General features: G+C 42.4%; 1 protein-coding gene across 1 annotated transcript in view; it reads right to left on the minus strand.

Moving 5' to 3' along the window:
• The window catches only part of agbl5 (AGBL carboxypeptidase 5), a 73,751-nt gene that overhangs the window by 12,655 nt on the left and 45,116 nt on the right, over positions 1-15,980 (minus strand). Inside the window, exons 10-14 of the mRNA XM_082976186.1 lie at positions 15,338-15,543; positions 13,846-13,986; positions 13,749-13,771; positions 12,198-12,562; positions 8,780-9,986 (exon numbers count right to left, since the gene is read on the minus strand). Of these exons, the coding sequence (XP_082832312.1) occupies positions 8,780-9,986; positions 12,198-12,562; positions 13,749-13,771; positions 13,846-13,986; positions 15,338-15,543 (1,942 nt within the window). The remainder of the gene's footprint in view (positions 1-8,779; positions 9,987-12,197; positions 12,563-13,748; positions 13,772-13,845; positions 13,987-15,337; positions 15,544-15,980) is intronic.

The raw sequence follows: 15,980 nt of genomic DNA on the forward strand, positions 1-15,980 counted from the left end.
TATGTTCCTATCCAGTCCTCTCCTGTCCTAGAGCCTAGGTTATGTTCCTATCCAGTCCCCTCCTGTCCTAGAGCCTAGGTTATGTTCCTATCCAGTCTCCTCCTGTCCTAGAGCCTAGGTTATGTTCCTATCCAGTCTCCTCCTGTCCTAGAGCCTAGGTTATGTTCCTATCCAGTCTCCTCCTGTCCTAGAGCCTAGGTTATGTTCCTATCCAGTCTCCTCCTGTCCTAGAGCCTAGGTTATGTTCCTATCCAGTCTCCTCCTGTCCTAGAGCCTAGGTTATGTTCCTATCCAGTCTCCTCCTGTCCTAGAGCCTAGGTTATGTTCCTATCCAGTCTCCTCCTGTCCTAGAGCCTAGGTTATGTTCCTATCCAGTCTCCTCCTGTCCTAGAGCCTAGGTTATGTTCCTATCCAGTCTCCTCCTGTCCTAGAGCCTAGGTTATGTTCCTATCCAGTCTCCTTCTGTCCTAGAGCCTAGGTTATGTTCCTATCCAGTCTCCTCCTGTCCTAGAGCCTAGGTTATGTTCCTATCCAGTCTCCTCCTGTCCTAGAGCCTAGGTTATGTTCCTATCCAGTCTCCTTCTGTCCTAGAGCCTAGGTTATGTTCCTATCCAGTCTCCTCCTGTCCTAGAGCCTAGGTTATGTTCCTATCCAGTCTCCTCCTGTCCTAGAGCCTAGGTTATGTTCCTATCCAGTCTCCTCCTGTCCTAGAGCCTAGGTTATGTTCCTATCCAGTCTCCTCCTGTCCTAGAGCCTAGGTTATGTTCCTATCCAGTCTCCTCCTGTCCTAGAGCCTAGGTTATGTTCCTATCCAGTCTCCTCCTGTCCTAGAGCCTAGGTTATGTTCCTATCCAGTCTCCTCCTGTCCTAGAGCCTAGGTTATGTTCCTATCCAGTCTCCTCCTGTCCTAGAGCCTAGGTTATGTTCCTATCCAGTCTCCTCCTGTCCTAGAGCCTAGGTTATGTTCCTATCCAGTCTCCTCCTGTCCTAGAGCCTAGGTTATGTTCCTATCCAGTCTCCTCCTGTCCTAGAGCCTAGGTTATGTTCCTATCCAGTCTCCTCCTGTCCTAGAGCCTAGGTTATGTTCCTATCCAGTCTCCTCCTGTCCTAGAGCCTAGGTTATGTTCCTATCCAGTCTCCTCCTGTCCTAGAGCCTAGGTTATGTTCCTATCCAGTCTCCTTCTGTCCTAGAGCCTAGGTTATGTTCCTATCCAGTCTCCTCCTGTCCTAGAGCCTAGGTTATGTTCCTATCCAGTCTCCTCCTGTCCTAGAGCCTAGGTTATGTTCCTATCCAGTCTCCTCCTGTCCTAGAGCCTAGGTTATGTTCCTATCCAGTCTCCTCCAGTCCTAGAGCCTAGGTTATGTTCCTATCCAGTCTCCTCCTGTCCTAGAGCCTAGGTTATGTTCCTATCCAGTCTCCTCCTGTCCTAGAGCCTAGGTTATGTTCCTATCCAGTCTCCTCCTGTCCTAGAGCCTAGGTTATGTTCCTATCCAGTCTCCTCCTGTCCTAGAGCCTAGGTTATGTTCCTATCCAGTCTCCTCCTGTCCTAGAGCCTAGGTTATGTTCCTATCCAGTCTCCTCCTGTCCTAGAGCCTAGGTTATGTTCCTATCCAGTCTCCTCCTGTCCTAGAGCCTAGGTTATGTTCCTATCCAGTCTCCTCCTGTCCTAGAGCCTAGGTTATGTTCCTATCCAGTCTCCTCCTGTCCTAGAGCCTAGGTTATATTCCTATCCAGTCTCCTCCTGTCCTAGAGCCTAGGTTATGTTCCTATCCAGTCTCCTCCTGTCCTAGAGCCTAGGTTATGTTCCTATCCAGTCTCCTCCTGTCCTAGAGCCTAGGTTATGTTCCTATCCAGTCTCCTTCTGTCCTAGAGCCTAGGTTATGTTCCTATCCAGTCTCCTCCTGTCCTAGAGCCTAGGTTATGTTCCTATCCAGTCCTCTCCTGTCCTAGAGCCTAGGTTATGTTCCTATCCAGTCTCCTCCTGTCCTAGAGCCTAGGTTATGTTCCTATCCAGTCTCCTCCTGTCCTAGAGCCTAGGTTATGTTCCTATCCAGTCTCCTCCTGTCCTAGAGCCTAGGTTATGTTCCTATCCAGTCTCCTCCTGTCCTAGAGCCTAGGTTATGTTCCTATCCAGTCTCCTCCTGTCCTAGAGCCTAGGTTATGTTCCTATCCAGTCTCCTCCTGTCCTAGAGCCTAGGTTATGTTCCTATCCAGTCTCCTCCTGTCCTAGAGCCTAGGTTATGTTCCTATCCAGTCTCCTCCTGTCCTAGAGCCTAGGTTATGTTCCTATCCAGTCTCCTCCTGTCCTAGAGCCTAGGTTATGTTCCTATCCAGTCTCCTCCTGTCCTAGAGCCTAGGTTATGTTCCTATCCAGTCTCCTCCTGTCCTAGAGCCTAGGTTATGTTCCTATCCAGTCTCCTCCTGTCCTAGAGCCTAGGTTATGTTCCTATCCAGTCTCCTCCTGTCCTAGAGCCTAGGTTATGTTCCTATCCAGTCTCCTCCTGTCCTAGAGCCTAGGTTATGTTCCTATCCAGTCTCCTCCTGTCCTAGAGCCTAGGTTATGTTCCTATCCAATCTCCTCCTGTCCTAGAGCCTAGGTTATGTTCCTATCCAGTCTCCTCCTGTCCTAGAGCCTAGGTTATGTTCCTATCCAGTCTCCTCCTGTCCTAGAGCCTAGGTTATGTTCCTATCCAGTCTCCTCCTGTCCTAGAGCCTAGGTTATGTTCCTATCCAGTCTCCTCCTGTCCTAGAGCCTAGGTTATGTTCCTATCCAGTCTCCTCCTGTCCTAGAGCCTAGGTTATGTTCCTATCCAGTCTCCTTCTGTCCTAGAGCCTAGGTTATGTTCCTATCCAGTCTCCTCCTGTCCTAGAGCCTAGGTTATGTTCCTATCCAGTCTCCTCCTGTCCTAGAGCCTAGGTTATGTTCCTATCCAGTCTCCTCCAGTCCTAGAGCCTAGGTTATGTTCCTATCCAGTCTCCTCCTCATATGAGAGCTTCTCTGAGCTGTCTCCTATTGCCGTCCATATGAGAGCTTCTCTGAGCTGTCTCCTATTGCCGTCCATATGAGAGCTTCTCTGAGCTGTCTCCTATTGCCGTCCATATGAGAGCTTCTCTGAGCTGCGTCCATATGAGAGCTTCTCTGAGCTGTCTCCATGTGAGAGCTTCAGTAGAGAATGTGTAATCAACAAACTGATTGAGAGTAGACATGGATATTTTTCAAACAGAGTTGATCTCTGTTAAGATAACTTGATATTTAAACTATTTAATCTCCCCGTTATTCATGAGCTGATCTGCTACCTGTATAATCAACTCGTTTTGCCAAATATAGGAGATATTCTGAGGCTCGTTGAAGTAGGATATTTAGCATTCATACAAATTAATGGAAGTGTGGAGGTAGTTTTGTGCACAAAAAAAAAATAAGTGATTAAATCCATTGTCATATTAAATATACATATTTCCTGAGCTTTCTTATATCTGCTAGATTAGGACACATACTTTCAAAACCTTATTCCTCATCATTTCTCTTTTTGACTGTCCGGTTATGGCCGGTTATGAATGTGTTACTCAATGTATTTCTCTGGACTACAGCAGTAAAGGCTAAAGTAAATATTTTATCAAATAATAATACTAATAATGGTGTGACCATCTTCATTTACATTTTACTGTTTTATAAATTCTTTAACCTCTGTCAAGTTGGCTGTTGATCATTGCTAGACAGCCATATCAAATCTTGCCATATATTTTCAGGCCGATTTTTCAGTCAATGTAACTCGGTCACTCAGGAACATTCACTGTCGTCTTGGTAAGCAACTCCAGTGTAGATTTGGCCTTGTGTTTTAGGTTCAACCAGGTTTTCCTGTGCTTAGCTCTATTCCGTTTCCTCGTGTGCTAAAAAAAAAACTCCCTAGTCTTTGCTGATGACAAGCATACCCATAACATGATGCAGCCACCAGGGTGTGTTTTCAGAGCATGTGCATAACAGCTGGAAAGGCATATTCAGGGTAATGTCCAATCTCTCCTTATCTCAGTCTGTAATGGCAGGCATATTCAGGGTAATGTTCAGCCTCTCCTTATCCCAGTCTGTAATGGCAGGCATATTAATGGTAATTTCCAACCTGTCCTTGTCCCAGTCTGTAATTTCCAACCTGTCCTTGTCCCAGTCTGTAATTTCCAACCTGTCCTTATCCCAGTCTGTACAGTCTCCACATTGACTCTGTACCGGTACCCCCTGTATATAGCCTCCACATTGACTCTGTACCGGTACCCCCTGTATATAGCCTCCACATTGACTCTGTACCGGTACCCCCTGTATATAGCCTCCACATTGACTCTGTACCTGTACCCCCTGAATATAGCCTCCACATTGACTCTGTACCGGTACCCCCTGTATATAGCCTCCACATTAGCCTCCACACCGGTACAGAGTCAATGTGGAGGCTATATACAGGGGGTAGCGGTACAGAGTCAATGTGGAGGCTATATACAGGGGGTACCGGTACAGAGTCAATGTGGAGGCTATATACAGGGGGTACCGGTACAGAGTCAATGTGGAGACTGTATACAGGGGGTACCGGTACAGAGTCAGTGTGAGGGGGCACCGGTTAGTTGAGGTAATATGTACATGTAGGTAGAGTTATTAAAGTGACTATGCATAGATGACAATAGAGAGTAGCAGTGGCGTAAAAGGGGGGGGGGGGCAATGCAAATAGTCTGGGTGGCCATTTGATTAGGTGTTCAGCAGTCTTATGGCTTGGGGGGGTAGAAGCTGTTAAGAAGCCTCTTGGACCTAGACTTGGCGCTCCGGTACCGCTTGCCGTGCGGTAGCAGAGAGAACAGTCTATGACTGGGGTGGGTGGGGTCTTTTACAATTTTTAGGGCCTTCCTCTGACACCGCCTGGTATAGAGGTCCTGGATGGCAGGAAGCTTAGCCCCAGTGATGTACTGGGCCGTACACACTACCCTCTGTAGCGCCTTGCTGTTGGAGGCAGAGCAGTTGCCATACCAGGCAGTGATGCAACCAGTCAGGATGCTCTCGATGGTGCAGCTACAGAACCTGTCAGTGAACTGTTGTCTAGAGAGAATGCTCCAGGACCAGATAGTGTTATATAGCCAACATGCCCTATCTAACTATATATAACTCTATCTCTATATAACACTATCTAACTATATATAACTCTATATAACACTATCTAACTGTATATACCTCTATCTCTATATACCTATATATAACTCTATATAACTATATATAACACTATATAACACTATATATAACTCTATATACCTATATATAACTCTATCTCTATATAACACTATATAACTCTATATAACTATATATAACACTATATATAACACTATATAACTCTATATAACACTATATATAACTCTATATACCTATATATAACACTATCTAACTGTATATACCTCTATCTCTATATAACACTATATAACTCTATATAACTATATATAACACTATATAACTCTATATAACTATATATAACACTATATATAACTCTATATACCTATATATAACTCTATCTCTATATAACACTATATAACTCTATATAACTATATATAACACTATATAACACTATATAACTCTATCTCTATATTTCTCCTATCACAGCCATTAAACTCTGTAACCATTTTAAAGTCACCATTGGCCTCATGGTAAAATCCCTGAGTGGTTTCCTTCCTCTCCAGCAACTGAGTTAGGAAGGACGCCTGTATCTTTGTAGTGACTTGATAGACCGTCCAAAGTGTAATGAATAACGTCACCATACTCAAAGGGATATTCAATGTCAGTTTTTTTTACCCATCTACCCCCTTTTTTCATGGTATCCAATTGGTAGTAGTTACAGTCTTGTCTCATCGCTGCAACCCCTGTATGGACTCGGGAGAGGCAAAGGTCAAGAGCCATCCATCCTCCGAAACCCAACCCGACCCGAAGACAGCCGCACCAATGTGTCAGAGGAAACACCATACACCTGGCGACCTGGTCAGTGTGCACTGCACCTGGCCCGCCACAGGAGTCACTAGTGCACGACAAGGATATCCCTGCCGGCCAAACCCTCCCTAACGACGCTGGGCCAATTGTGCACCACCCCATGGGCCTCCCGGTCACGGCTGGCTGCGACAGAGCCTGGGCTCGAACCCATAATCTCTGGTGGCACAGCTAGCACTGCGATGCAGTGCCTTAGACCACAGCGCCCCCCCGGGACGGCCTTAGGTGCCCTTCTTTGCGAGGCATTAGAAAACCTCCCTGGTCTGTGTGGCTAAATCTGTGTTTGAAAATAATTATTCGACTGAGAGACCTTACTGATAATTGTATGTGTGGGTACAGAGATGAGGTAGTCATTCAAAAATCATGTTAAACACTATTATTGCATGCACACAGATTCCATGCAACATATTAGGTCCCGTGTGGCTCAGTTGGTACAGCATGGTGTTTGCAATGCCAGGGTTGTGGGTTCGTTTCCCACGGGGGACCAGTACGGAGAAAAAATTTATGAAATGTATGCATTCACTACTGTAAGTTGCTCTGGATAAGAGCGTCTGCTAAATGACTAAAATGTAAATGTAAAATAACCCTATATAACTCTATATAACACTATATAACACTATATAACTATATAACACTATATAACTATATAACACTATATAACACTATATAACTATATAACACTATATAACTATGTATAACTCTATATAACTATATAACTATATATAACTCTCTCTATATAACACTATATAACTCTATATAACACTATATAACTATATAACACTATATAACTATATATAACTCTATAACTATATATAACTCTCTCTATATAACACTATATAACTCTATATAACACTATATAACTCTATATAACTATATAACACTATATATAACACTATATAACTATATAACACTATATAACACTATATAACTCTATATAACTATATAACACTATATAACTATATAACACTATATAACACTATATAACTATATAACACTATATAACACTATATATAACACTATATATAACACTATATAACACTATATAACTATTTAACACTATATAACTCTATATAACACTATATAACTATATATAACACTATATAACTATATAACACTATATAACACTATATAACACTATATATAACACTATATAACACTATATATAACACTATATAACTATATATAACACTATATAACACTATATAACTATTTAACACTATATAACTCTATATAACACTATATAACTATATATAACAATATATAACTCTATATAACTCTATATAACACTATATAACTATATATAACAATATATAACTCTATATAACTCTATATAACTCTATATAACACTATATAACTATATAACACTATATAACTATATATAACACTATATAACACTATATAACTATATATAACTATATATAACACTATATAACACTATATAACTATATATAACACTATATAACACTATATAACTATATAACACTATATAACACTATATAACACTATATAACACTATATAACTATATAACACTATATAACTATATATAACTCTATATAACTATATAACTATATATAACTCTCTCTATATAACACTATATAACTCTATATAACACTATATAACTATATATAACTCTATAACTATATATAACTCTCTCTATATAACACTATATAACTCTATATAACACTATATAACTCTATATAACTATATAACACTATATAACTATATATAACACTATATAACTATATATAACTCTATATAACTATATAACACTATAACACTATATAACACTATATAACTCTATATAACTATATAACACTATATAACTATATAACACTATATAACTATATAACACTATATAACACTATATATAACACTATATATAACACTATATAACACTATATAACTATTTAACACTATATAACTCTATATAACACTATATAACTATATATAACACTATATAACTATATAACACTATATAACACTATATAACACTATATATAACACTATATATAACACTATATAACTATATATAACACTATATAACACTATATAACTATTTAACACTATATAACTCTATATAACTCTATATAACTATATATAACAATATATAACTCTATATAACTCTATATAACTCTATATAACACTATATAACACTATAACACTATATAACACTATATAACACTATATAACACTATATAACTATATATAACACTATATAACACTATATAACTATATATAACACTATATAACTATATAACACTATATAACTCTGTATAACACTATATAACTATATATAACACTATATAACACTATATAACTATATTCAACTCTATATAACTATATAACACTATATAACTATATATAACACTATATAACACTATATAACTCTATATAACACTATATAACTATATAACACTATATAACTATATAACACTATATAACTATATAACACTATATAACTCTATATAACACTATATAACTATATATAACACTATATAACTATATAACACTATATAACTATATAACTATATATAACTATATATAACTCTATATAACACTATATAACTATATATAACACTATATAACACTATATAACTCTATATAACTATATATAACACTATATAACTCTATATAACACTATATAACACTATATAACACTATATAACTATATATAACACTATATAACTCTATATAACTCTATATAACTCTATATAACACTATATAACTCTATATAACACAACCATTTTTGTGACAAAACCCTCAGTAGAGTAAAAACCCTCAGTAGAGATGAAACCCTCAGTAGAGATGAAACCCCCAGTAGAGATGAAACCCTCAGTAGAGTAGAAACCCTCAGTAGAGATGAAACCCCCAGTAGAGTAGAAACCCTCAGTAGAGTAGAAACCCCCAGTAGAGTAGAAACCCTCAGTAGAGTAGAAACCCTCAGTAGAGTAGAAACCCTCAGTAGAGTAAAAACCCCCAGTAGAGATGAAACCCTCAGTAGAGTAGAAACCCTCAGTAGAGTAGAAACCCTCAGTAGAGATGAAACCCCCAGTAGAGATGAAACCCCCAGTAGAGTAGAAACCCTCAGTAGAGTAGAAACCCTCAGTAGAGTAGAAACCCTCAGTAGAGATGAAACCCTCAGTAGAGATGAAACCCTCAGTAGAGTAGAAACCCTCAGTAGAGATGAAACCCCCAGTAGAGTAGAAAACCTCAGTAGAGTAGAAACCCTCAGTAGAGATGAAACCCTCAGTAGAGTAGAAACCCTCAGTAGAGTAGAAACCCCCAGTAGAGTAGAAACCCTCAGTAGAGTAGAAACCCCCAGTAGAGTAGAAACCCCCAGTAGAGTAGAAACCCTCAGTAGAGTAGAAACCCTCAGTAGAGTAGAAACCCTCAGTAGAGTAGAAACCCTCAGTAGAGATGAAACCCTCAGTAGAGTAGAAACCCTCAGTAGAGATGAAACCCTCAGTAGAGTAGAAACCCCCAGTAGAGATGAAACCCCCAGTAGAGTAGAAACCCTCAGTAGAGTAGAAACCCTCAGTAGAGTAGAAACCCTCAGTAGAGTAGAAACCCCCAGTAGAGTAGAAACCCTCAGTAGAGTAGAAACCCCCAGTAGAGATGAAACCCCCAGTAGAGATGAAACCCTCAGTAGAGTAGAAACCCCCAGTAGAATAGAAACCCTCAGTAGAGATGAAACCCCCAGTAGAGTAGAAACCCTCAGTAGAGTAGAAACCCTCAGTAGAGTAGAAACCCCCAGTAGAGTAGAAACCCTCAGTAGAGTAGAAACCCCCAGTAGAGATGAAACCCCCAGTAGAGTAGAAACCCCCAGTAGAGTAGAAACCCTCAGTAGAGTAGAAACCCCCAGTAGAGTAGAAACCCTCAGTAGAGTAGAAACCCCCAGTAGAGTAGAAACCCCCAGTAGAGTAGAAACCCCCAGTAGAGTAGAAACCCTCAGTAGAGTCGAAACCCCCAGTAGAGTAGAAACCCTCAGTAGAGTAGAAACCCTCAGTATGCGACGGAAACTCATCTAACTTTTTATTATTTTTATTCGTTACTTTGGGACTTTAAATTCAAACGTTATTTTAATGTGCACCATGTCATCACACACAAACCATTTTATCTGAAAGAAGTCAGTTTGACGAAAACATCCTCTGGCAGGAAAGTGAGCATGTTGTTTCACGCAGATTAGAGAATATTCACATGAAAATCTGTCGCCAATTGGAAGGAAACCAGTTATACACAGAAATCAGAAGTGAGTGCAAAGCGGCAAAATAAAAATACTTTTTTCAAGCTAACTTAATTATGTAACACACTCACACCTTTTACTGCCTTTATTATAAAGGTTCCAATACAACTCTTCACGACAGATACGTACAGGTACAGAGCCTGCAGAGAATATACACACCCCTGAACTTTTTCCACATTTTTGTTTTGTTACACCCTGAATTAAACGTTTATTAAACTGAGATGTTTTGTCACTGGCCTACACGCAATACCCCATAATGTCAAAGTGGAATAATGTTCAACTTTTTTTTTTTTTTTTTACTAATTCATTCAAAATGAAAAGCTGAAAATTATTCAACAACTTTTGTTATATCAAGCCTAAATAAATTCAGGAGTAAAAATGTGCTTAACAAGTCGCATGGAATCACTCTGTGTGCAATAATAGTGGTTAACATGATTTATGAATGACTACCTCATCTCTGTACCCCCACACATACAATTATCTGTAAAGTCCCTCAGTTGAGCAGTGAATTTCAAACACAAAGACCAGGGAGGTTTTTCCAATGCCTCGCAAAGAAGGGCTCCTATTGGTGGAAGGGTTAAAAAAAAGCAGACATTGAACCTCCCTTTGCGCATGGTGAAGTTATTAATTACACTTTGGACGGTCTATCAATACACCCAGTCTCTACAAAGATACAGGCCTCCTTCCTAACTCAGTTGCCGGAGAGGAAGGAAACTGCTCAGGGATTTTCACCATGAGGCCAATGGTGACTTTAAAACAGTTACAGAGTTTAATGGCTGTGATAGGAGGAAACTGAGGATGGATCAACAACATTGTAGTTACTCCACAATACTAACCTAAATGACAGAGTGAAAAGAAGGAAGCCTGTACAGAATAAAAAAATATTCCAAAACATCCATCCTGTTTACAACAAGGCACTAAAGTAAAACTGCAAAACATTTGGCTAAACAATTAACGTTTTGTCCTGAATACAAAGTGTTTGGGTTTGTGGCAAATCCAACACAACACATTACTGAGTACCACTCCCCATATTTTAAAGCATAGTGGTGGCTGCATCATGTTATGGGTATGCTTGTAATCCTTAAGGACCGGGGAGTTTTCAGGGATTAGACATAAACGGAATGGAGCTAAGTACAGGCAAAATCCTAGAGGAAAACCTGCTTCTGGGAGATGGATTCACCTTTCAGCAGGAAAATAACCTAAAACACAAGGTCAAAATATACACTGGAGTTACTTACCAAGAAGACAGTGAATGTTCCTGAGTGGCTCAGTTACATTTAGACTTAAATCTGCTTGAAAATCTATGGTAAGATCTGAAAATGGTTGTCTAGCAATGATCAACAACCAACTTGACAGAGTTTGAAGAATTTCGAAAAGAATAAAAATGGGAAAATGTTGCACAATCCAGGTGTGGAAAGTTCTTAAGAGAATTACCCAGAAAGACTCACAGCTGTAATCACTGCCAAAGGTGTTTCTAACATGTATTGACTCAGAAGGTTGAATACTTATATAATGAAGATATATATTAGTGTTTTATTTTTCATATTTGTTTTTACAAATGTTTGAATTTTTCTTCCAATTTGACATTACAGATTATTTTGTGTAGATAGATTAAAAAAAAAAAAAAATGTAATGCCACTTTGAAACATCAAAATGTGGAAAAAGTCAAGAGGTGTGAATACCTTCTGAAGGCACTGAATATTCATTTACTGCTACTTTCCCTCCCTCCCTCCCTCCCTCCCTCCCTCCCTCCCTCCCTCCCTCCCTCTCTCCCTCCCTCTCTCCCTCTCCCTCTCCCTCTCCCTCCCTCCCTCTCCCTCCCTCCCTCCCTCTCCCTCCCTCCCTCCATCTCTCTCCCTCTCCCTCCCTCCCTCCATCTCCCTCCCTCTCTCCCTCCATCTCTCTCCCTCCCTCCCTCCCTCCCCCTCCCTCCCTCTCTCTATGTCCCTCAGTATGAGTCCTGGTTGTGCCCAGTCTGTGCTGTAGTAGTAGTAGTAGTAGTGTCTGAGATGAGGGAGGCCAGCGGCGAGCCTAGGCCGGTCTGGAGCAGGGGGCTCAGTTTGGAGAGCAGCCCAGGCCGGGGCATCGAGGGCATGGCTTGCAAGGAGGGCAGCAAGGCGGACAAGCTTGGAGTCTGGAGGGAGTACAGACCTGGGAGAGGACAGGACGCCACCGAGGAGGACGAGGAGGAGGAAGAGGAGGAGGTGGGGGACGACGGGGGCCGGGCTGGGGTGGGGGGGTGGCTGTTGCTAGGAGACGACCGGAGGACGGGGCGGTGGTGGTGGGGGGGGCGTCTCTTCTCCTGAGATTTAGAGTCTACAGACAGACAGACAGACAGACAGAGACACACACACACACACACACACACACACACACACACACACACACACACACACACACACACACACACACATACATACGGCTCAGACATATGCAGGAGGGATTACACACACGGTTCAAACACACGCAGGACACACACAACACCAGGGGAGGCAGGGGAGGGGAGGCAGGGGAGGAGAGGCAGGGGAGGGGAGGGGAGGGGAGGCAGGCAGGCAGGGGATGCAGGGGAGGGGAGGCAGGGGAGGCAGGGGAGGGGAGGCAGGAGAAGCAGGGGAGGCAGGGCAGGCAGGGGAGGCAGGGGAGGCAGGGGAGGGGAGGCAGGGGAGGGATGGGATGGGAGGGGAGGCAGGGGAGGCAGGGGAGGGGAGGCAGGGGAGGCAGGCAGGGCAGGCAGGGGAGGGGAGGCAGGGCAGGCAGGGGAGGGGAGGCAGGGCAGGCAGGGGAGGGGAGGCAGGGGAGGCAGGGGAGGGGAGGCATGCAGGGGAGGCATGGGAGGGGAGGCATGGGAGGGGAGGCAGGGGAGGGAGGGGAGGCAGGCAGGGGAGGAGCCTGGCTTAGTAGCTGTCAGCTCAGCCAATCACAGCCGATTTTTCCCTGCTCTGACATCATCAGCCTCATTCTCTTCCAGAGTAAAAACAATCTCCACCTGACAGCAGAACACACCTGGATTACAGTTCAGGGGTCACCAGGGGTCACGACCCTGTTCCTACAGGGGTCACCAACCCTGTTCCTCCAGGAGGGTGGATATCCAGGGACAGGGTTGGAGTTAACCTCCAGGAGGGTGGATATCCAGGGACAGGGTTGGAGTTAACCTCCAGGAGGATGGATATCCAGGGACAGGGTTGGAGTTAACCTCCAGGAGGGTGGATATCCAGGGACAGGGTTGGAGTTAACCTCCAGGAGGGTTGATCTCTAGGGACAGGGTTGGAGAGCCCTGCCATCTGCTTTGATGCATCAGCCCCTACTACACCCATGTCATTACCCGCAGAAATAGACCTGCATACATCATTCATAAGAGGAGAGACAGAAACAGAGAGAACAAGCGAGAGAGAGAGAGAGAGAGAACAAGCGAGAGCTAGAGAGAGGACAAGCGAGAGCTAGAGAGAGAGAGAGAGAGAGAGAGAGAGAGAGAGAGAGCTAGAGAACAATAAAAGGGTCTTACCTCTGACGGGTCCTAGTGCCTTGCTCCCTCCGCGCTGTGTGTGTGTGTTCGTGTGTGTGTGTGTTGTGTGTGTGTGTGTTGTGTTGTGTGTGTGTTGTGTGTGTGTGTGTTGTGCGTGGAGCCGAAGGTGAAGCTCGGTGAGGTGTGTATCTGAGGAGACGGTGTCTGGCTGCTACTGCTGTGCCTGTTACAACGAACATGACTCAGAGACGTGTCTGATGCAGAACTGGTCAGAGACCTACACACACACACACACACACACACACACACACACACACACACACACACACACACACACACATTAATGCTCAGTACTTCAGGGTAATGATGATAACAGAGCTACTGTAACAGCAGTACTTCAGGGTAATGATGATAACAGAGCTACTGTAACAGCAGTACTTCAGGGTAATGATGATAACAGAGCTACTGTAACAGCAGTACTTCAGGGTAATGATGATAACAGAGCTACTGTAACAGCAGTACTTCAGGGTAATGATGATAACAGAGCTACTGTAACAGCAGTACTTCAGGGATGATAACAGAGCTACTGTAACAGCAGTACTTCAGGTAATGATGATAACAGAGCTACTGTAACAGCAGTACTTCAGGGTAATGATGATAACAGAGCTACTGTAACAGCAGTACTTCAGGGTAATGATGATAACAGAGCTACTGTAACAGCAGTACTTCAGGGTAATGATGATAACAGAGCTACTGTAACAGCAGTACTTCAGGGTAATGATGATAACAGAGCTACTGTAACAGCAGTACTTCAGGGTAATGATGATAACAGAGCTACTGTAACAGCAGTACTTCAGGGTAATGATGATAACAGAGCTACTGTAACAGCAGTACTTCAGGGTAATGATGATAACAGAGCTACTGTAACAGCAGTACTTCAGGGTAATGATAACAGAGCTACTGTAACAGCAGTACTTCAGGGTAATGATGATAACAGAGCTACTGTAACAGCAGTACTTCAGGGTAATGATGATAACAGAGCTACTGTAACAGCAGTACTTCAGGGTAATGATGATAACAGAGCTACTGTAACAGCAGTACTTCAGGGTAATGATGATAACAGAGCTACTGTAACAGCAGTACTTCAGGGTAATGATGATAAACAGAGCTACTGTAACAGCAGTACTTCAGGGTAATGATGATAACAGAGCTACTGTAACAGCAGTACTTCAGGGTAATGATGATAACAGAGCTACTGTAACAGCAGTACTTCAGGGTAATGATGATAACAGAGCTACTGTAACAGCAGTACTTCAGGGTAATGATGATAACAGAGCTACTGTAACAGCAGTACTTCAGGGTAATGATGATAACAGAGCTACTGTAACAGCAGTACTTCAGGGTAATGATGATAACAGAGCTACTGTAACAGCAGTACTTCAGGGTAATGATGATAACAGAGCTACTGTAACAGCAGTACTTCAGGGTAATGATATGATGATAACAGAGCTACTGTAACAGCAGTACTTCAGGGTAATGATGATAACAGAGCTACTGTAACAGCAGTACTTCAGGGTAATGATGATAACAGAGCTACTGTAACAGCGGGGAAACAGAGGTGTTCTTACGTGTTGAAGCTCTTGGGTGGCGACGGCTTGTTCCCACCAGTGTGTCCCCGTGGCTGTGTGTGTGTGTTGAGGCCCTTGCTGTTGCGGACGTGTTTGAGAGTCCAGGCGCGGAGGTTGGTCAAGTTGCTGTGTTCTGATAGGACGAGGCGTGGCCACGGGTTGCAGTCAGCCATGTCCAGGGCTGCTATGGCAACCGCTCGCCCCACCTAGACACACATATATATGGTTAGCTTTTCTAGGGTGCGTTCGTAAATTCACTCCGGCCATCTACCCCCAGATTTCAGAGCACTCTCGTCTTAGTGTGCCAGAGTGCAGAATAACTGATGACTTTACAAACGGGTGAATATGGACGGTGTTAGTAAACGTCGGCAAAGAAGCATAATTAAATTGTTGCCAGCAGCACAGTTAGTCGCTAACGCTCTGGATAACCTGAAAACAGCCTAACCAGCTCTGCTAGGGTAAAATGATCAGAGTGGGATGTTCTCATTTGGTTAGACTGTAAACTGTCCTTCCAGACTCACATTAAGCATCTCCAATCCAAAATTACAACTAGAATCGGCTTCCTATTTCGCAACAAAGCGTCCTTCACTCATGCTGCCAAACATTCCCTCGTAAAACTGACTATCCTACCGATCCTTGACTT

Source organism: Salmo salar, chromosome 06, assembly GCF_965601325.2.
Source record: "Salmo salar chromosome 06, fSalSal1, whole genome shotgun sequence".
NCBI classification, from domain to species: Eukaryota; Metazoa; Chordata; class Actinopteri; order Salmoniformes; family Salmonidae; genus Salmo; species Salmo salar.